At 54.0% G+C, this 20,087-nt stretch overlaps 2 protein-coding genes across 5 annotated transcripts in view; one reads left to right on the top strand and one right to left on the bottom strand.

Annotated features, from left to right (window-relative positions):
• Positions 1 to 492: 492 nt before the first annotated feature.
• Positions 493 to 9,463, top strand: LOC105496769 (TATA-box binding protein associated factor, RNA polymerase I subunit C). 4 transcript variants are annotated; one of them, XM_024797595.2, is made up of 16 exons: positions 493 to 643; positions 1,959 to 2,062; positions 2,638 to 2,686; positions 3,720 to 3,801; positions 3,991 to 4,088; positions 4,165 to 4,254; positions 4,349 to 4,422; positions 5,057 to 5,295; positions 5,437 to 5,553; positions 5,637 to 5,754; positions 5,838 to 5,909; positions 6,049 to 6,184; positions 6,326 to 6,469; positions 7,189 to 7,363; positions 7,450 to 7,587; positions 7,683 to 9,463. In XM_024797595.2, the coding sequence occupies exons 4-16, from the start codon at positions 3,783 to 3,785 to the stop codon at positions 8,591 to 8,593; spliced, it is 2,331 nt and encodes a 776-aa protein (XP_024653363.2). In that variant the 5' UTR covers positions 493 to 643; positions 1,959 to 2,062; positions 2,638 to 2,686; positions 3,720 to 3,782; the 3' UTR covers positions 8,594 to 9,463. The 4 variants fall into 4 exon arrangements, with proteins under 4 accessions (XP_024653363.2, XP_024653362.2, XP_011765661.2 ...); XM_024797594.2 differs by lacking the exon at positions 1,959 to 2,062; XM_011767359.2 differs by lacking the exon at positions 1,959 to 2,062 and having other exon boundaries at positions 2,477 to 2,686; positions 7,453 to 7,587.
• Positions 9,464 to 9,923: 460 nt separating this feature from the next.
• LOC105496768 (dynein axonemal assembly factor 1) overlaps positions 9,924 to 20,087 on the bottom strand; it is a 32,687-nt gene continuing 22,523 nt past the window's right edge. The window contains 6 exon segments of the mRNA XM_011767357.3: positions 9,924 to 10,046; positions 10,048 to 10,108; positions 11,469 to 11,835; positions 13,354 to 13,407; positions 15,382 to 15,497; positions 17,697 to 18,197. Of these exon segments, the coding sequence (XP_011765659.2) occupies positions 10,001 to 10,046; positions 10,048 to 10,108; positions 11,469 to 11,835; positions 13,354 to 13,407; positions 15,382 to 15,497; positions 17,697 to 18,197 (1,145 nt within the window). The 3' untranslated portion in view covers positions 9,924 to 10,000.

The following is a 20,087-nucleotide window of genomic DNA, read 5'->3' as shown; positions in this document are numbered from 1 at the left end:
TCAGGTCCCACCCCAGACTCACCGAATTGGAGACTGTGTTTTAACAAGCCCCCCAGGTGCTAATGCTGACGCACACTAGCTAGAGTTTGAGGACCGCTGCCTAAAGCTCTCCCTGCACGACCACCCCTGGAAAAGCCTCACTCTTAGGAGTTATTTGTACCCTTATTTGTGAAGCCCGCTTCTTGGGATTTAAGGACAATCAGTAGGATACCTACTGACTAATACAGTGTTTGGCTTATAGTAGGTGCTCCGTGAGAGTTCGTTAAATGATTAATTTAATACAACGCTGAGGAAATTGATGAAGCAGATGTGGGATTCGAACCTAAGTCCACCCGGCCTCCACTATTGGAACTCGAGGGAGCTTTATTTCCGCAGCCCACGCGCCGCCTGCACGCCCGTTCCCTCTCCTCCCGGGAGGGGGCGCGCCAGGACCCTAAGAGGCCTGGCTGGGAGGTGGGACTTCCTGCCTCACCAGCAGGCACTTCCGGTCCAAACCGGAAGACCGTGAGTAGCTGCGGCGGGGCTGACCCATCCTGAGTGCCAAAGCTGGGGTTCTGCTTAAAATTTCCCTCGTGGTGTCAGGGTCCGGCGAGCATCACGCCGAAGCCCATTTTCCAGACGACCACGACGAGACCGGGGTCACGTAAGTGCATGCGCCCCCTCCGCGCGGACTGGGCATGTTCGAGAGGAGTGGACCCGCAGATGTAGGAGGGGAGGGACTCCCTCAATCCCCCGTCCTGGCGGCTGGCTCACGTTTCGCAGTCCCCGGCCTGTCGTTAGTGCGGACCCGACTGAGTCCTGTAGCCTGGGAGGTTTAAAGGGGCCTGGAGAGCCCGCAGCGAGGGCGGGAAGCCGGCCGGGGATGTCGAGGCTGCCTTGTCTGAGGGCTTCTGTGGGGTCGTGCGCTCCACCAGCCCTCTCCGCCTGCCTAGGATCGTTTCAGGCTATGCGGTTCCAAGAGAAAATATTTTTGTTTCTATTTTATTTTTGAGATAGAGTCTTGCTCTGTCGCCCAGACTGGAGTGCTGTGGCATGATCCCAGCTCGCTGCAACCTCTACCTCCCAGATTCAAGCGATTCTCGTGCCCCAGCCTCCTCAGTAGCTGCGATTACAAGTGTGCACCACCACGCCCTGCTAATTTTTGTATTTTTAGTAGAGACAAGGTTTTACTATATTGGCCGGGCTGGTCTCAAACTTCTGGCCTCAGGTGATCCACCCGCCTTGGCCTCTCCAAGTGCGGGGATTACAGGCGGGAGCCACCGCACTCGGCCGAAGGGAAAAGATTTTTGTTTCGCGAGACTCTAATGCTAGCGTTTGCATTTGGGTGCATGCGAGAGCAGTGGTTCAGAGCTCTGCCTCTGAATCGGATGGGAATCAAGTCTTGGATGTGGCAGCTAAGAGCTGTTGAATTAAAGTTCTTGCTGAGCCTTGGTTTCCTGAACTCCGTGACAGGGGCTGCGGTAGAAGAGTGCAGCATTTAGCTTGCGCCTGGCAGATAGATGCTGGCGCTTGGTCAGTGAGAGCTGCTGTTATTTTTGCCCCTGTTTTGTTTTGTTAATTAAAAAGGAGGGATGCTATGGCTGCTCATACTTCTAGAGGACTGTATTTACCAAAGCCTTGTGATATAATTTTTTTTTCTCGAGATGGAGTTTCGCTCTTGTTGCCCAGGCTGCAGTGCAATGGCGCGATCTCAGCTCACTGCAACTTCCGCCTCCCGGCTTCAAGGAAATCTCCTGCCTCAGCCTCCCGAGTAACTGGGATTACAGGCATGCGTCACCACTCCTGGCTAATTTTGTATTTTTAGTAGAGACCAGGTTACTCCATGTTGGTCAGGCCAGTCTCGAACTCCCGACCTCAGGTGATCCACCCGCCTTGGCCTCCCAAAGTGCTAGGATTACCGGCATGAGCCACCGTGCCCGGCCTCTTGTGATAGAAATTTATTTTTTTTCAACCCGTAGTGCATTTTCTGGGAGGCACTGTGGTTGACAGTAGGAAGACAATGCTGAGATGCAGTCCGTGGCTGTGGAGTAACTCCAGCGTCTTGGGGGTGTAGTCTGTAAATGTATGATGACATTTTGAGCTGTGAGAGAGGCTGCCCCTTGCCGTCTATCTGACTCCATCTCTACCGCTCTCCACCTCGCTCACTCTGGCTGCCTCGTTTCTCACACACTTCACTGCTCTAGGATTTTCCCAGTTGTTGATCGTTTTGCCTGGAACCCTCTCCCCATTTGTGTACGTGGTTCTCTCCTTCACTGGGTTCAGGCTGTGCTCAAACGCCACCTTCTCAACGAGGCTTTTCCTGGCGGGCTTTGCTGAAACCGTGCCCTCAGCCCATTACCAGATCCCCTTCTCCTGGACGGGTGGTTTGCTTTAATACAGTTCTCATTACTGCTTGGCATTGGGCTACATATTTGTTGTTTGTTATCTGCTTCCTCAAAGAGCATGTGCTTCCCATCGTGCACTTTTCTCTCCGCAGGAACCCTGGCGCCCCTTACCAGCTTCCAGTCTCTCGAGGTGGCCAGTGTGGTGCTTGGTCCTTATTTCCGGGATGGACTTCCCCCACTCCCTCCGCCCCGCGTTGTTTATGACTGGACCCCTTGGTCTGAGCGACATCCCTGATCTCTCTTTCATGTGCAGCTGGCAACATGCGCTGACTCTGCCAGAGACCCAGCCCCAGAACTCAGAGGTGAGGATGGAGGCAGGGGCCCTGGCAGCTCCAGGGGCACCCCTTCCTGGGTCCCCTGTCTCACATTCATACCGGTTGAAAGGCCACAGAGTGGGGTGGCATTCACACAAGTCTGCTGAGACACAGGCTGTGCCACCTCCTCTGGGGCACGTGGGCTACCCTGCCATCCCTAGACGGATGCCCCCACTATGCCAGATGCCATGTGAGACCCTGGAAATGCTGCCTGAATCAGTCGGTTGACCCCTTCCTTCCTGGAACGGAGAGCTGAGTTGAGCGAGAATAAACAAGTGAACTTTATCCAATGGATAAGGTGTTTACAAAATGTGATCAGAGCTTGGAATGAAACCAGAAGGATGCTGAAACAGCGTAGTAGGATTGGGAGAGGGGAGGATAGACCTGCCAGGGTTTCTGGTGCCTCTGGAGGGACACTGGCCCTTTGCTTAGAATCCTCAGCCCCCTAGTTCCCCTTGGAAACACCCTGTCTAGGAATGAGGCCTGGCAGAGGCAAATGGATGAGCAAATAAAAAGAGAGTGGAGTGGGGGCTTGGGGAACAGGGGTCAGGGATAGCTTCCTTATGAGGGAAGGTCTGACATCAAATTGGGGCTCCTCGAGGAGTCTGGTTTGCTAGATCTGTGTCATTTGAGCTGAAACATCTCAGGCCAGCCCAGCAAAGGGAGGTGGAACCGCCTGCCAGGCTCCCAGAGTGACTGCAAGGTCTCCTGAATGGAAGTGAGGTTAAGTGGGATGTGGACCAGCCACTGGTGGCATGAGGGGCTTCCTTCTTTGAGAGCCAGCACAGGCGGAGGTCAGAAACGTGAACTCTGGGGTCAGGCTGCCTGGTTTACATCCCAGCTATTCTCTTTACCAGCTCTGTCATCTGGGGCAGGTGGTAGTGTGACAATGCCAGTCATCCCAACTTCGCAGGATTGTTGTGAGGATTGGATGAGTTGATAAAAGATGAATGCCTGCGCAGAGCCTGGCCCGGGGAAGGCACTCATCATGATACTGTCGTTGTGATTGTCTTCCCTTCAGAACGGGGCACTGCATGTGACCAAGGACCTGCTGTGGGAGCCGGCGACCCCTGGGCCTCTCCCCATGCTGCCTTCCCTCATCGGTGAGAGTCTCATTCCTCCGGGCTCATTCCACACTGCTCCACCTATTCTTCCCGCAGCTCCCACTCCTGAGACCTTCCTCTCCCTGCTAAGCCTGTGCTCGCTCAGGGCCCTTGGATGCCTCCAGCCGCCCAGGGCATCTGGCTGCACTCCTGTGCCCTCCCCAGCCCTTTCCGTAACCTCCTCCTCAGATCCCTGGGACCCTGGCCTGACTGCCCGGGACCTGCTTTTCCGCGGAGGGTACCGGTATCGGAGGCGACCCCGAGTCGTGCTGGATGTTACTGAGCAGGTGAGTGGGCCCACGGGGGACAGTGCTGCGTAGCCTGGAGACTATGCTTAGTGACCTGGCCTCCTCCTCTCCCCAGATCAGCCGGTTCCTCTGGGATCATGGAGACGTAGCCTTTGCACCCCTGGGGAAGCTGATGCTGGAGAATTTCAAGCTGGAGGGAGCAGGGGTGAGTGGCCCATGACACCAGGGGTAGGGACTCCCTGCTGTCCTTCAGGGGTGAACTTGAGGGTGTGTGAGCTTGACGAGGCCTTTCCATGCAGAGCCGCACTAAGAAGACGACAGTGGTCAGTGTGAAGAAACTGCTCCAGGACCTCGGTGGACACCAGCCCTGGGGGCAAGTGGCTAATGAGAAAGGAGGAGATGGATAGACGTAGCTGGTGGTGGGGATATAGGAGGTGCTAGGACACACATCCAGGTTTCTGTCATACCCACTTCCCACCTGCTCCATGCAGTCTGAGCTGTACTTTCTTATACCAGACTTCCAACTCCAAATCATCTCAGGGGAAAGCAGATTTAAATTTGTGGGCTTCAGGCATGGCTGCATCCAGGTGTTCAAATAATATTCGTAGAGCTGTGTCTCTCTTTACTCTGTCGTCCACTTGCCTCTTCCTGCACAGTTCCTAGACAGGCTGTCTGTAGGTAGCAGCAAGATGGCTTATGATCTAAGGAAAGAGCCAGTGTCCTTCCTGAGGCACCAGAAGTCCCAGAAAGGAGTTTGGTTGGCTTGGCTTGGGTCTCACACCCGTCTGTGAACCAGTCGCTGTGGCAAGGGCAATGGAATATTGTTGATGGCCAGGTCTGGGTCACATGATTGCTTCCAGGGCATGGGAACAGGATGGGGTGGTTTCCCAAAGGAAGAAATTCTAGGTAAATAAGAAATGTGTCCACTGCACTTGGCCTCCTTGGGATGGGACCTGTCCTCCCCTGAGTGCCACTGAGTGATCCTCCTGCTGTTCTCTGGTCCCCAGGTGTCCCTGGGCTTACCTCAGCAACCGACAGCGCCGCTTCTCCATCCTTGGGGGCCCCATCCTGGGCACATCGGTGGCGAGCCACTTGGCAGAGCTGCTGCACGAGGAGCTGGTGCTGCGGTGGGAGCAGCTGCTTCTGGATGAGGCCTGCACTGGGGGTGCGCTGGCCTGGGTGCCTGGAAGGACACCCCAGTTCGGGCAGCTGGTCTACCCTGCTGGAGGCGCCCTGGACAGGCTGCGTATCCTTTCTTGCGAGACAGGCGATCCCAGCGGGCTCCCGTCTGGTGGAGGAGGTGCTCTTGGCATGGTCCAGGGAAGGGCAGGAATGTGGGGCTTGCAGTGGCCACAGCTCGTGCACTGATCCTTAGTGAGAGGCCCAGATTTTCAAGAGGTGGTTCTGAGCCCAGGTGACAGTCCCCAATTCCTTGGGAACCCTGGACGCATCCAGCTCCAGGGACCTGTCCGGCAGGTGGTGACATGCACTGTCCAGGGAGAAAGTAAGGCCCTTACACATGTTCCTCCCTCACTGGCTGACCTGCTGCCTGACCCCTGACCCCTGACCCTTTCCATCCCTCCTCAGCTCTGCTGGCCGTCCGCTCTGACTACCATTGTGCCGTGTGGAAGTTCGGTAAACAGTGGCAGCCAACCCTTCTGCAGGCAATGCAGGTGGAGAAGGGGGCCACAGGGATCAGCCTCAGGTGAGGGGGAGTCAGTCTGGTCAGTGAGGAGGGGCTGGGGGCAGGGGCGAGCAGCCTGATGTGAATGCGTTCCTGCCCTGTAGCCCTCACCTGCCCGGGGAGCTGGCCATCTGCAGCCGCTCAGGAGCCGTCTGCCTGTGGAGCCCTGAGGATGGGTATTGCCACTTCCCATGAAACCCCCCACCCTAACACACTGAACTCTGGCCCGTCACTCCCTGTTCAGCATGTCGCGACCCTTGATTCCCTTCCACATCAGCCTGTCCCCCCTACCCATGGCTTGCCCATCTCCCCAAGGCTGCAACAAGTCTACAAGGACCCCGAGACCCTTGTGTTCCGGGACTCCTCTTCCTGGCGTTGGGCAGACTTCACCGCCCACCCTCGGGTGCTGACTGTGGGTGACCGCACTGGAGTGAAGATGGTTGACACTCAGGTATGGGGTGGCGGCAGGAGATCTGCCCTGACTGCGGGAGCAGCCGCAGAGCAGTGAGTCCCAGGCTGGCTGCGGCCTGGGCGAGGATGGCGTCATGGGCCTGGGACTGTGGGGAGGGCTGACCCTGTGTTTCTCTTCCAGGGCCCGCCGGGCTGTGGTCTGTTGCTTTTTCGTGTGGGCGCAGAGGCTTCGTGCCAGAAAGGGGAGCGTGTCCTGCTCACCCAGTACCTGGGGCACTCCAGCTCTGAATGCCTGCCCCCTACTCTCCATCTCGTCTGTACCCAGGTGAGTGGCACACACCACCGCCCCGCCCCACCTCTGCTCTGTCTCAGATGGGCACTAGAGGCTGCTGCTTACCAGTGGCTCTGCTGGGCCCAGATAACCACCCAGCAAACCAGACTCAACCCTGGACGAATCTGTGGCCCCAGCACGCAGTGGATCCCACAGCCGGTGCTAACAGGCAGGTGGGGAAGCTCTCCCAGGGCCTCCCCTTGGTAAGGGCTTCAAGGTACAGCCAGGGGTGGAGCGGTGGGGGAGGAGCAGCCTCGGGGTGGGGCTTTCATGCAGAGCTGGACAGTTTCTGCTGTGCAGGAGGCAGGGGCTCTGAGGGAGCAGGTCCGTCCTCCCCCTGCCCTCCTGGGGACGTTTGTAGGCATGCCTCCAGCATAGGCTCTGGGGTCAGGAGAGTGTGGGGGTGGCTGCGGGAAGGCCAGGCAGGTTTCTGCTGGCAAGGCTCCCCCACACCTCTTCCGAGCACACCTTTCCCACTTGTTCTGTCTGTCCACCTGGCTGTTGGTCAGAATCGGTGAAGGTGCCACCCACTCGGGAAGCACCTCCTGTTCAGGGCTGGCAGGTGAGGTCTGAGAGGCACTTGGAGGCTGATGGGAGATGCTGCTGCCCCTCAGGGCTCTGTACTCACCCGGAGAGCCACATGGGGCCTGGAGGGCCGCTACACAGCTCAGCTCCCAGGTTCGGCCACATCCCCCTTCTTTCTCGGGCCCCAGTTCTCTCTCTACCTAGTGGACGAGCGCCTCCCCCTGGTGCCGATGCTGAAGTGGAACCATGGCCTCCCCTCCCCACTCCTGCTGGCCCGACTGCTGCCTCCGCCCCGACCCGGCTGCGTGCAGCCCCTTCTCCTCGGAGGCCAGGGTGGGCAGCTGCAACTGCTGCACCTGGCTGGTGAGGGTCTAGGCCAGGGTGGGCGGCGTGTGGGAGGTGGGGCGGTCGGAGCCTGGATGGGGCCTCAGCTGTCTGTCCTTCCTCAGGAGAAGGGGCGTCGGTGCCTCGCCTGGCAGGTCCCCCCCAGTCTCTTCCTTCCAGGACTGACTCCCTCCCTGCATTTCCTCTGCTGGAGCCTAAGATCCAGTGGCGGCTGCAGGAGCGCCTGAAAGCACCAACCATAGGTGTGCTGGGGCAGGGGAGTGAGCTTGGGGGGCGCAGTGGAAAATACCCGCTCTCCCCGCCAGTCCCTGGAGGTCATTGTCATTCCCGTCACCAGGTCTGGCTGCCGTCGTCCCACCCTTGCCCTCGGCGCCCACACCAGGCCTGGTGCTCTTCCAGCTCTCAGCGGCGGGAGACGTCTTCTACCAGCAGCTCCGCCCCCAGGCGGACTCCGACCACCGCAGAGACTCCGGGCCTCGCGGCAACACCGAGTCTGACTGTCGTGCCCCCACTGCTTCCTGGACCTCCCAGGACACTGCCGGCTGCAGCCAGTGGCTGAAGGCCCTGCTAAAAGTGCCCCTGGCTCCTCCTGTGTGGACAGCGCCCACCTTCACCCACCGCCAGCTGCTGGGTAGCATAGAGCTGCGGCGGGAGGAAGAGGAAGGGCAGCGGCCGGACGTGCTCCGCAAGGCCATGGCCCAAGGGCGGCTCCTGCTGCAGAAAGACCTGGGCTCCCTCCCTGCGGCAGAGCCACCCCCTGCACCCGAGTCGGGCCCAGAGGACAAGCTCAGTGAGCGCCTGGGGGAAGCCTGGGCAGGCCGAGGGGCTGCCTGGTGGGAGAGGCAGCAGGGCAGGACCTCAGGGCCCGGGAGACAGCCCAGGCGGCCCAAGCGCCGGACCCAGCTGTCCAGCACCTTTTCGCTCAGTGGCCATGTGGACCCCTCAGAGGACACCAGCCCCCCTCAGAGCCCTGAGTGGCCACCTGCTGATGCTCTGCCCCAGCCCCCCGTGACCCCACCCTCCCAGGAGCTGACTCCGGATGCGTGTGCCCAGGGCGTCCCCGCAGAGCGGCGGCAGATGCTCCATGACTACATGGCTAAGCTGCCACCCCAAAGGGGCACCCCAGCATGTGCCGCCACACCCCCCTCCTCCCAGGCCTCCAGCGTCTGGACCACCCGCTCCCAGCAGCACACACCCATCCTCTCTGGCTCTCAGCGCCCCCGGAAGAAGCCTCGAATGGGCTTCTGAGGACACAAGGTGGCCTGCCCTCAAGCCCCAGAGAGCCCCTCATCCTTCCTCCGGGACCAGATGTGCCTTCCACAGTTGAAACTTAAGAAGCAGAGCTCGCCGGGCGCCGTGGCTCAAGCCTGTAATCCCAGCACTTTGGGAGGCCGAGACGGGCGGATCACGAGGTCAGGAGATCAAGACCATCCTGGCTAACACGGTGAAACCCCGTCTCTACTAAAAATACAAAAAACTAGCCGGGCGAGGTGGCGGGCCCCTGTAGTCCCAGCTACTCAGGAGGCTGAGGCAGGAGAATGGCATGAACCTGGGAGGCAGAGCTTGCACTGAGCCGAGATCTGGCCACTGCACTCCAGCCTGGGCGACAGAGCAAAACTCTGTCTCAAAAAAAAAAAAAAAAAAAAGCAGAGCTCGCCACCTTCTGGAGGCCACTGTGATGATGAGCCAAGCAAGTTGGAGCCAAGTTGAAGGGATAGGGCAACAAAATATAATAGTAGTTTCTTCTGTATTTTGTATATTCGCCTGAGGATCATCCCAAAAGGCAGGTTGGAGGTGCTGGCAGGCCTGTGTTACTGGGATTCTAGTCTGTGCTGGGAGACAGGGCTCCGCTGCCCCCCAGCTGTGGGGGCCTCAGGCAGGTCTCAGTTCTCGTGCCTTCCTGTCTGGTGAAATGGGTCAGTAGTGCTGGCTCCTCCTTGTGTTTGGTGAGGGTGGAGTGAGGCCCCCACAGAGCTGCTGCTGAGGTGGGCACGGCGGCCGTCGGTAGCTGCTGTTTTGGGTTGCTTTGTCAATCTCTGCCACGGTCTGATGTTTTGTACAGGGAGATGCCTTGGATCCAGGTTCAGGGATTAAATAAACTTGTCAGCTGAAGATGAATTGGAATGGTCACATTTTTTAGGCTGGACAGCATCCCGCCACAGTAACTATCTGACACTGAGCTCACACACAGAGATGATGGCTGATGTTCCTTCTCCCTCGGGACGTGGGTCTGGCACCTGTGGGCTCTTGATAGTGCCCTCTGAGGAGAGGGTCATGGTCATATCACTTTGGGAGAATTCTCCGTTGTGCCTCACGGACTCCCCCCTTTCTTTCCTCTCTCCCCTTCTCATTTTGACGTCTGAAGCATTAAGTCCCTTATCCTCTGAGTTTCTCTAGCTGCAGTGGAAGATTCTGCTTTCCTGTGGGGAAAAGGCCCACTGGAGATTTTGCAGGGACCTGGGTCTGTCTGGTTTCTGATGACACAGTAAGAGAAAAGTCTTTTTTCAGGGTGGCTGGTGAAAGGAATTGCATGTGACTCACACAAATAGGAGATAGCCCAACCATACATCGACTCGCGTGGGTGTTAAAATGTTTATCATGCCTAAAGGAGACATTTATAATTAAACCATTTATGCTACATATAACTGGGGGGAACTATGATGCTTTCGGTGCTGGGAATGCAGTGAGGTCCCACGTGGGCCGAGCTGGGCTGGGCAACTCCGACACACGTCTCTGAGGGTGTGGTGGCGCTCTCAGTCGGCACTGTGGAAGGAAGGGTGACCTGTGCTTTCTCCCTGTCACTGTGACTCCAAGGACAGGGGGGCAGCCTTGGGGTTCAGTCCAGGCCAAATTCAGTGTCCTTGACTGGGCGTGGTGGCTCATACCTGTAATCCCAGCACTTTGGGAGGCCGAGGCAGGCAGATCACCTGAGGTCAGGAGTTCAAGACCAGCCTGGTCAACATGGTGAAACCCCGTCTCTACTAAAAATACAAAAGTTAGTCAGCGTTGTGACGCTGTAATCCTAGCTACTTCAGAGGCTAAGGCAGGAGAATTGCTTGAACCTAGGAGGCAGTGGTTGCAGTGAGCCGAGAGCACATCACTACACTCCAGCCTAGGCCACAGTGCGAGACTGTCTCAAACAAAACAAAACAAAAATTATTCCGTGTCCTCCAGGCCTGCCCCCACCCGAGGCTCCACGGGCTCCAGCTCAGACTGCACTTCTCTTTTCTGTGCTGGTTCCTAGAGTGAAAGAGAAGGCCACTCAGTGTTCCCGGGAAATGCACTGAAGCCCTCCCTGCTTCTTGCCTGCAAGTCTGGAGTCAGCCAGGCAGCTGTCTTCAGAAAAAAGCCCGGCCACTGATGCGTGTTGGGTGAGAGTAGAATGGTCCAGGCACCACACAACCCCTGATTTGGGGGTGCACCTGAAGGCAGGTGCTGAATGAAAAACAGCCCAGCTTGCTTGTCCTCAGCACTAACCAGCTGTTCCCCCAAACCACATCTGCCAGGCGTATGTGCCAGCCTGCAGCATGAGGGGAGGCCTCAGTACATTCAGCATGTTTTTCTGGGTCTTCTGCAGCCAGGCCTCTGGCCGCCTTCCCTGCCTGGTGCCCCTTTGCCTTCCCCACCTTGAAGGCCAGTAGGACTGGCCTGTGATTCACCCAGGCCTGGGTCACTGTGGAGCAGCCACGCCCTCTGCGGCTGTCACCTCGCTTGCCCCACACTCCCCAGCAGTGGTGTCGGTGGTCCCCTCCAAAAGCCTTGGTCTAGAAAGGCTGAGGCCAGGGATGGTGAAGAGGGGGTGGAAATGCAGGGTCGTTAGGCCCCCGCCCCAGGAGATCTGCATGACCACAGGTGCCTTGTGACCCTCACACACAGTCAGACTTGGCTGCCCAAGAACAGGCTGGCTCGGCAGCTTTCTGGCCCAGGCTGGCTACCAGCAAGTGGCAGCTTCAGAGCCGTGAACTCAGGAATGGGACCTTCAGAGGATCTGTGTGGTCTGTCCTAGGTGACCCCTCCAGGAACATGAAAGCTTGGGGTAAGGCTGAGTGACTGCCCTGCCCCACCCATCCCAGGCCGGGGAGCCAACACCATCTCCACTGTGCTCTTGGCCCCATGCTCTTACCTGAAGAAGAGGCTGCAAGGAAGTCGCTGTCCCCGTCTCCACTGGAAGTGAGTGGTGCGGCGTCTCTTTGGCAGGTGGGGGACATCGGTGGCTGGCCAGAGGGGTCCTCATCGCTGAGCTCCTGGATCAGGGGCCGTGGGGACTCGGTGTCTTGTTTTGGGATTTCCAAGTCCCTCTTAGCTTCTTTTATAAAGATGCCTGTGAAGGGCGGCCGAGCCGCCTTTGAGGTGTCTTTAGAGACTGCAAATATATTTGACAGAGTGTCTGCGGGCAGGTTTTCCAGCACAGGGAGTGACGTGTAGTCCAGTTCAGGGTCACTGTCATCACTCGAGTTCGAGATGACCTCAATCTTCGGAAAGCACATATTCTATTCACAGAAGAAAAGATGTGTTTGAAAGTTTCTGTTTTCACAGCAGAGTCACTCTACAATGCACCACGCCAGTTCTGCGTTTTCACCCAATGTCACAAACTGTTCTGTTGCCACATCCAAGAAAGGCCCAAGGGAACACAGGACTCTGAAAGTTAGGCCTGGGGGTGGGGTGGCCACTCCCTGGGCACAGCTCATGTCCATGCCCTTCTCTCCGGCCTCTGCTCCCCCAGCCACTGGCTATTCCACACCCTCCTGCTACCCGGGAGGGCACACCCCTGAAACCAGCTTCCCTCAGACTCTCTAGAATTAGCTCCTTGGACAGCAGCCCCCCCCACAATAACTGTGTCTGTTTTCTTTGCCACCGAGCTCGCGCACAGAGATGTTGGCTGATGCCGCCTTCTCCCTCAGGGCACGGGTCTGGCACATATGGGCTCCTGGTAATCCCAGTCATGGCCTCTGGGCAGAGGGTCACGCCACTCTGAGAGAATTCCCCATCGTGCCTCACAGACTCACCCCTTTCTTTCCTCTCTCCTGTTTTCATTTCTTTCCCTCTACGTGTAGCTATATTCAGACAGACTTTCATAGGATGGACACAGAAATACATCTTAACCACAGAAAGTGCTTTCAGGTAACTCTGCACCGTGCTCAGCTGTTACAAACCAGCAATAGATTCTCAAGGGGTTAATCATAAAATCTTAAAGAATTGAACAAGAACAAATGGCATTTCCTTCAGCAAGGTGAAAATATGGGGGATGTGGGCTGGGTGCGGTGGCTCACACCTGTAACCCCAGAACTTTGGGAGGCTGAGGCAGATGGATCACTTGAGGTCAGGAGTTCGAGACCAGCCTGGCCAACATGGTGAAATCCCATCTCTACTAAAACTACAAAACTTAGCTGGGCGTGGTGGCACATGCCTGTCATCCCAGCTACATGGGAGGCTGAGGCAGGAGAATCGCTTGAACCCAGGAGGTGGAGGTTGCAGTGAGCCAGGAACAGGCTATTGCACTCCAGCCTGGGTGACAGAGCCAGACTCTGCCTGAAAAAAAAAAAAAAAAAAAAAGCCAGGCGCGGTGGCTCAAGCCTGTAATCCCAGCACTTTGGGAGGCCGAGACGGGCGGATCACGAGGTCAGGAGATGGAGACCATCCTGGCTAACACGGTGAAACCCCGTCTCTACTGAAAAAAAAATACAAAAAACTAGCCGGGCGTGGTGGCGGATGCCTGTAGTCCCAGCTACTCTGGAGGCTGAGGCAGGAGAATGGCGTGAACCCGGGAGGCGGAGCTTGCAGTGAGCTGAGATCCGGCCACTGCACTCCAGCCTGGGTGACAGAGCAAGACTCCGTCTCAAAAAAAAAAAAAAAAGAAAAGAAAAGAAAAAGAAAAAAAGAGAATATGGGGGATTCAATGCTTTATGCACAGGGAACATTTTACTTTCAAGTTTTGGAGAGAGACTGTAAACGACAAGAATGAAGGTGGAATTAAGCTGACTGTGGGAAAATGGACTAATGACCTTAACCTGGTCTTCCAGAGATTTGCCTGTTTCATCGTCATCTTCCAAGTCAGGTAGGTCCTGAAAGAGCAAGTGAGCCGCACATCAGCAGGGAGGCACATGCGCTGTCAACGTTCTGATAGGCACGATAAAGGCAAACACACAGTCAACCCAGCCTTAGTTAAAGGTACTCAAATCACTCGGGTGACTCCTCTGCCTGTTCCCCACCCAAAGAAACTCTAGGCACACACAAAGCAAGCGTTGCCACTTCAGGTGTCTGGATCTAATAAAAGAAAGGGAACTTGCAAGGTGTGACATATTTAAAGAATTTCCACATCTTTTTTCTGTTTCTTTATTAAGAGATACAGTCCGTTCATCTTAGGGGAAATAATGGGACCCAAACCAAATGCACCTCTGTACAAACTAGTCCAAAAACTCTATGTGGTATAAAAGTAATATATTTTGTATCTCCCCAAAACTGGTAGGACTTTTTTGTATTGTGGGTGTTTGTTTGGTGTCTTTGTCCATAAAAACCAGTGCGTGGTTGTATGCATTAACTGGAGCCACGCTGCCTGGGTTGTTACTCCCCCACCACCATTTTCTAGCTGTGTGGCTTTGGGCAAGTTGCCTAACCTCTCTGTTTCTCATTTTCCTCATCTGGGAAATTGGGATGATAATAGTATGTACCACTTAGAGTTGTAGGAAGGGTTACATCAATCAATACAAGTCGTACTTAGAATGGTGTCACGCATATAATAAGAAACCAACTAATATTAGCTATTAGTGTTGTAGTTATCTATATGGTCAGTTCTCAAATGTTAGAGATAAATTGCCCAATTATGTTTCTTTCTTTCTTTTTCTTTTCTTTTTTTTTTTTTTTTTTTTTTTTTTGAGATAGAGTCTCACTCTGTTGCCCAGGCTGGAGTGCAGTGGTGAGATCTTGGATCACTGCAACCTCCGCCTCCTGGGTTCAAGCAGTTCTCCTGCCTCAGCCTCCAAAGTAGCTGGGATTACAGGCACCTGCCACCATGCCCAGGTAATTTTTTTTCTTTTTTCTTTTTTTTTTTTTGTATTTTTAGTAGAGATGGGGTTTCACCATGTTGGCCAGGCTGACTCCTGACTTCATGTGATCCACCCACCTCGGCCTCCCAAAGTGCTGGGATTACAGGTGTGAGCCAACACACCTGGCCTTTGTTTCTTTTTTTACATAGCTCCAGAAAACTAGAAACCCACTATGAATTCTGACTGTGATCACTTTAACTCTTACTGGGCCATGTGAAGTCCTGAAGTTTGGACATTAGAAACACCAGTTTAGGAGAAGTTTAACAAGGAAGTGGTGAGGGGGCCACCTCTCCAAGGTATGAGGTCAGAGGTGCCCAGAAATGCCTCTCCTATTCCTGCCCCATCAAAGGACAGTTCTTGAGGGGTTGTGACACAATGTGTGAATTCCCATGGTACCGTTCTTGTGGGCCTAAGCATTTAGTACTGTCATCAAAATGGGAAGAGCTTCAGGGAAGAGTGACAGGCAAGGCTGCGATCAAACATTCACTCAAAGGAATGGGACACTGAACCGTCACACTTCCATGAGTCAGAAGGCCAGTGAGAGCCTGAGCTACCTGCCGGGTGGTGTCCAAGGAGGAGGAAAAAGATACAATGTATAATGATACAATGTAACTCTGATGATACAATGTAACTCTCACCACCAATTTGGATAAGGCAACTAGTCAGAACTGCTTAGCAAGGTAGCTTCTTTAGCAAAAACGAATCGATTGTGGTAGACATGGCTCAAGGGTAGTGATTTGGGCCCAGGCTCCCCAAACTTGAGCATGCACGTGCACGAATCACCTAGGGCAGTGCATTAAAGTTGGATTCTGATCAGTGGGCCTGGGGTGAGGCCTGGGAGTCTGCATTTCTAACCAGCGCCCCAGCAATGCCAGGCCTGCCGGCCCAAGGACCACACTTGGGGTATCGAGGATCTCCAGAGTTTGCATCTGATCACCTATTTTACTAACAGTAAAACTGATACTTATCTCCAAGATTAAATACTTCACGTACATCGATGCAGAATGTCTCCTTTGTCTCCAGTCTAACGGTTTCTAAATCTTCCATTCTCGTCCCATCAGGTCCTGTAACGAATCCACCCTCAGCGGCCACAGCCTGGGGAGTCCACTCTAAAGAGCAACAACAAGTCTTGGAGTTAGTTGAACACACAGCAGGCAGATGGACAAGCCCACGGTGAAGAAGGGCTCCCAGGGTCTGGGCGCGGTGGCTCATGCCTGTAATCCCAGCACTTTGGGAGGCCAAGGTGGGTGGATCCCAAGGTCAGAAGTTCAAGTCCAGTCTGGCCAACATAGCAAAAACCCTGTCTCTATTAAAAATGCAAAAATTAGCTGAGTGTGGTGGCGGGCGCCTGTAGTCCCAGCTACTCGGGAGGCTGAGGCAGGAGAATCACTTGAACCCAGGAGGTGGAAGTTGCAATGAGCCAATATCATACCATTGCACTCCAGCCTGGGTGACAGAGTGAGACTCCTCTGGAAAAAAAAAAAGACAAAAACCCTCTTCCGGGCCCAAAGGCCAGCCTCCATGACAGAGGCCTCAGCTCATGACAGGCTTCCGTCTGCTGGGAAAAGAATGGAACAGCTACCCCTTTCTATAACCTGGAGGCGAATCCCATGAGATGAAGAGCACCATCCAGGAGTCAAAGCAGCAGCCACAGGAATCTTGGAAACGGCAGCCGCTGTGGGGCGACAAGTGATGCCAGCAGGGGCGACTCGCTCAGAGACGGAGGGGCAGGCTTCACAGCCCACCGCCGGCCGGTCCCTCAGCCAGGCACACGCCCCTCCTGCTGCACAAGGGTCAGGGCTTGTGCAATTTCATAACTGCAAGATCGCCTGAGGAATGTGGAATCGTGATGGGCCCCGTCCTCGTCCAGGCCCCTACTTTTCCTTTTTATTTACTTATTTTTATTTTTTTGAGACAGGGTCTCACTCTGTCACCCTGGCTGGAGTACAGTGGTGTGAGCTCAGCTCACTGCAGCCTCAACCTCCTGTCCCCTACCCCTCCCACCTCAGCCTACAAGTGGTCATCGTCATGCCCGGCTAATTTATTGTGTTTTTTTGTAGATGCTCAGGGGTTGCAGGGAGGGGGATTTCTCACTATGTTGGCCAGGCTGGTCTTGAACTCCTGGCCTCAAGCAATCTGCCCGCCTCGGCCTCCCACAGTGCTGGGATTACATGAGTGAGCCACCTCGCAGGGCCTGCCCCTACTCTTCCCCCAGGCTGTATCCTTGGGTCCTCCTGTACTCTGATCCCGCCATTGCTCTCTGGGCTTCATTTATGTCAGAGATGAATGGCCCACTTTTCACCATTAAAAAGTTACCATTCGGCCATGTCAAATACATAGTGAATTTTGATGACTTAATTTTTTAAAAATAAGTAAAATATCTCATTGATAATTTTTATATTCCATGTTAACATGATTGTATTTTTTATATATTAGGTTAAATCAAATATATCATTAATACTTTTACTGTTTCTTTTTAATTTTTAAATTACTTATTTATTTATTTTTTGAGAGAGGGTCTCACTCTGTCACCCAGGATGGAGTGCAGTGGTGCAATCTTGGCTCACTGCAGCCTCAACCTCCGGGGCTCAAGCAATCCTCTTGCCTCAGCCTTTCAAGCAGCTGGGACTACAGGGGCACACCACCATGCCCAGCTAATTTTTGTAGTTTTGGTAGGGATGAGGTCTCACTATGTTTCTAAGGCTGGTCTGAAACTCCTGGCCTCAATCAACCCTCCTGCCTTGGCCTCCCAAAGTTCCTTTTACTTTTTAAAATAGGGCTACTAGAGAATCTAGTAGTGGCTCCTGTTCCATTTCTTTTTTTCTTTTTCTTTTTCTTTTTTTTGAGACAGAGTCTCACTTTGTTGCCCAGGCTGGAGTACAGTGGTGCGGTCTCAGCTCACTGCAAGCTCCGCCTCCCGGGTTCGTGCCATTCTCCTGCCTCAGCCTCCTGAGTAGCTGGGACTACAGGCGCCCGCCACCACGCCCAGCTAGCTTTTTTGTGTTTTTAGTAGAGACGGGGTTTCACCGTGTTACAGGATGGTCTCGATCCCCTGACCTCATGATCCGCCCACCTCGGCCTCCCAAAGTGCTGGGATTACAGGTGTGAGCCACCGCGCCCAGCCTCCTATTCCATTTCTGTTGAGCAGCACTGTTCTAGATAACAAGACAACTTGCGTACATTATCTTCTAGAAACAGCAATACATAAGAAGTGAAACTCAGGCCTCAGGTCCCACAGAGGCCTGCGTCAAAGGCTGGGGCTCCCTGAGGGGCGTGTATGTCTGTGTGTGTTTCTCTGCTCACGTTACCTTCCCCGGCAGCTCCGAGGGGCGGCGGCGGTGGGGCCTCAACTGGGAGGGTCCCCTCTGGCTCTTGATCTCGGTCCTCTCCTTTAACCTCCACAGGCAGCGACAGTAGTGGGGCCTCAACTGGGAGGGTCCCCTCTGGCTCTTGATCTCCGTCCTCTCCTTTAACCTCCACAGGCAGCGACAGTAGTGGGGTCTCAGCTGGGAGGGCCCCCTCTGGCTTTTGATCTCCGTCCTCTCCTTTAACCTCCACAGGTGGCGACAGTAGTGGGGTCTCAGCTGGGAGGGTTCCCTCTGGCTCTCGAACTCCATCCTCTCTTTTAACCTCCACAGGCAGCTCCTCTCCTCCACTTGGCTTTTCTGGGCAGAGCTCATCCTTGGCCTCAAAGCTTTCCTTAACAAATAGCTCCATCTTCTGCCTTGTTTCTCTGTCCCCGGGAGGCTCCTCCTTGCCTTCCTCACTGGCAGGCACGTTCTCGCCATCGTCTGAAGATGTCGTCTCCCCTACTGGCGGAAAATGCAAAGGTGAATGTGGGAGTGTCCCAGGAGGACAAGGGTGTTCATGCATACTTCAAGGGCTCACAGCAAACTTCTGAGACCAGGAAAGAGGCCAGGAACACAGTTTAAAAACGTGTCCTCGAGGGGCTGGGTGCAGTGACTCGCACCTGTAATCCCAGCACTTTGGGAGGCCAAGGAGGGTGGATCACTTGAGGCCAGGAGTTCAAAACCAGGCTGGCCAACATGACGAAACCCCCTCTCCACTAAAAATACAAAAAATTAACCAGACGTGGTGGCACGCGCCTATAGTCCCAGCTACTCAAGAGGCTGGGGCAGGAGAATTGCTTGAACCTGGGAGGTGGAGGCTGCAGTGAGCCAAGATCGTGTCACTGCACTTCAGCCTGGAAGACAGAGCAAGACTCGGTGTCCAAAACAATAATAATAAATAAGGAACAAAGTTTAAAAAGTTTCTTCAAGGGGCTGGGCATGGTAGCTCATGCTTGTAATCCCAGCACTTTGGGAGGCCCAGGCAGTCAGATCATTTGACGTCAGGAGTTCAAGACCAGCCTGGCAAACATGGTGAAACTTCGTCTCTACTAAAATAATAACAATAATAATAATAATAACTGGGTGGGGTGGCACATGCCTATAATCCCAGCTACTAGAGAGACCAAGGCAGGAGAAGCGCTTGAACCCAGGAGACAGAGGTTGCAGTGAGTCACTGCATTCCAGTCTAGGTGACAGAGTGAGACTCTGTCTCAAAAAAAAAAAAAAAAAAAAAAAAGAAGTATCCTTGAGGGATGTTCATTAGTGTTGTTTACAGTGGATAATGACAGCCCTTTAATGGAACAAGTCACAGCCATCAAGAAAACAGAACACAAGAAGTTCTTAGGAGATGCATGCTGAAGCACTGGGGATTTAAAGGCTATGACGTTTGCCTTTATCTTCAAATGGTTCAGGGGAAAAGCAAAGTGTGTGTGTGTGTGTGTGTGTGTGGCAAATATGTGTAGCAAATTATGAAAAACCACAGAATCTATTAATAAATGCAGACATACAACTATGTTTTACTATTCTTTCAGCTTTTCTGAAAATTTTTAACATTTCAAAACAAAAAGTTGGGAAAAGACAAAATATATGTAGTAAGAAAATATCTATTGTATGGAAAATAGTTATAGTATGCTAATTCAAAAGACTAGACAGGAAGCAACATAATTATGCCATTTTTACATAAAAATGTGTATGTGGCCAGGTGCAGTGGCTCACGTCTATAATCCCAGCACTTTGGGAGGCTGAGGCGGGAGGATTGCTTGAGGCCAGGAGTTTGAGACCAGTTTGGCCAACACAGCAAGGCCCTGTCTCTACAAAAAAAAAAGGAATACAAAAATATTAGCCAAAGATGTTCACACCTTAATCTTAGACTATGAATATGTTACCTTACACGGACAAAGGGACTGTGCAGATGTGATTAGGATCTAGAACCCTGAGATCAGGAAATTGTCCTGGGTTATCCAGGCAGACTCAAAAGAATCACAAGGGCCCTCAGAATAGGGAGGCAGGCGTGTCAGAGCCAGAACGAGGCTGGAAGATGCCACATTGCTGGCCTGGAAGTTGGAGGAAGGGGCCACGAGCCAGGGAACGCAGGCGGCCTCTAGGAGGTGGGAAAGGCAAGGAAGCGGGTTCTCCCCTGGGGCCCCCAGAAGGAGCACAACCCTGAGACACCTCAATTTTAGCTTAGTGAAACCCATTTTGGGCTTCTGACCCACAGAACTGCAATAAGGTAACAAATTTGTGTTTTTTAAGCCACTAATTTTGTGGTAATTTGTTGTGGCTGCTATGAAATTACAAGATACATTTATCTCTGAAACAGAGCTCCTAAAACCCCGGTAGATAGGGGTG

Source organism: Macaca nemestrina, chromosome 18, assembly GCF_043159975.1.
Source record: "Macaca nemestrina isolate mMacNem1 chromosome 18, mMacNem.hap1, whole genome shotgun sequence".
NCBI classification, from domain to species: Eukaryota; Metazoa; Chordata; class Mammalia; order Primates; family Cercopithecidae; genus Macaca; species Macaca nemestrina.
This window is presented reverse-complemented; position numbering and strand designations above follow the sequence as displayed.

Coding starts and splice junctions, on each gene's coding strand:
- LOC105496769 (XM_011767358.2), top strand. CDS start 2,549: ATGGACTTCCCCCACTCCCTCCGCCCCGCGTTGTTTATGACTGGACCC. Junction 4,255..4,348: donor TCAAGCTGGAGGGAGCAGGG/GTGAGTGGCCCA, acceptor CTTTCCATGCAG/AGCCGCACTAAGAAGACGAC. Junction 5,755..5,837: donor GCCACAGGGATCAGCCTCAG/GTGAGGGGGAGT, acceptor CCTGCCCTGTAG/CCCTCACCTGCCCGGGGAGC.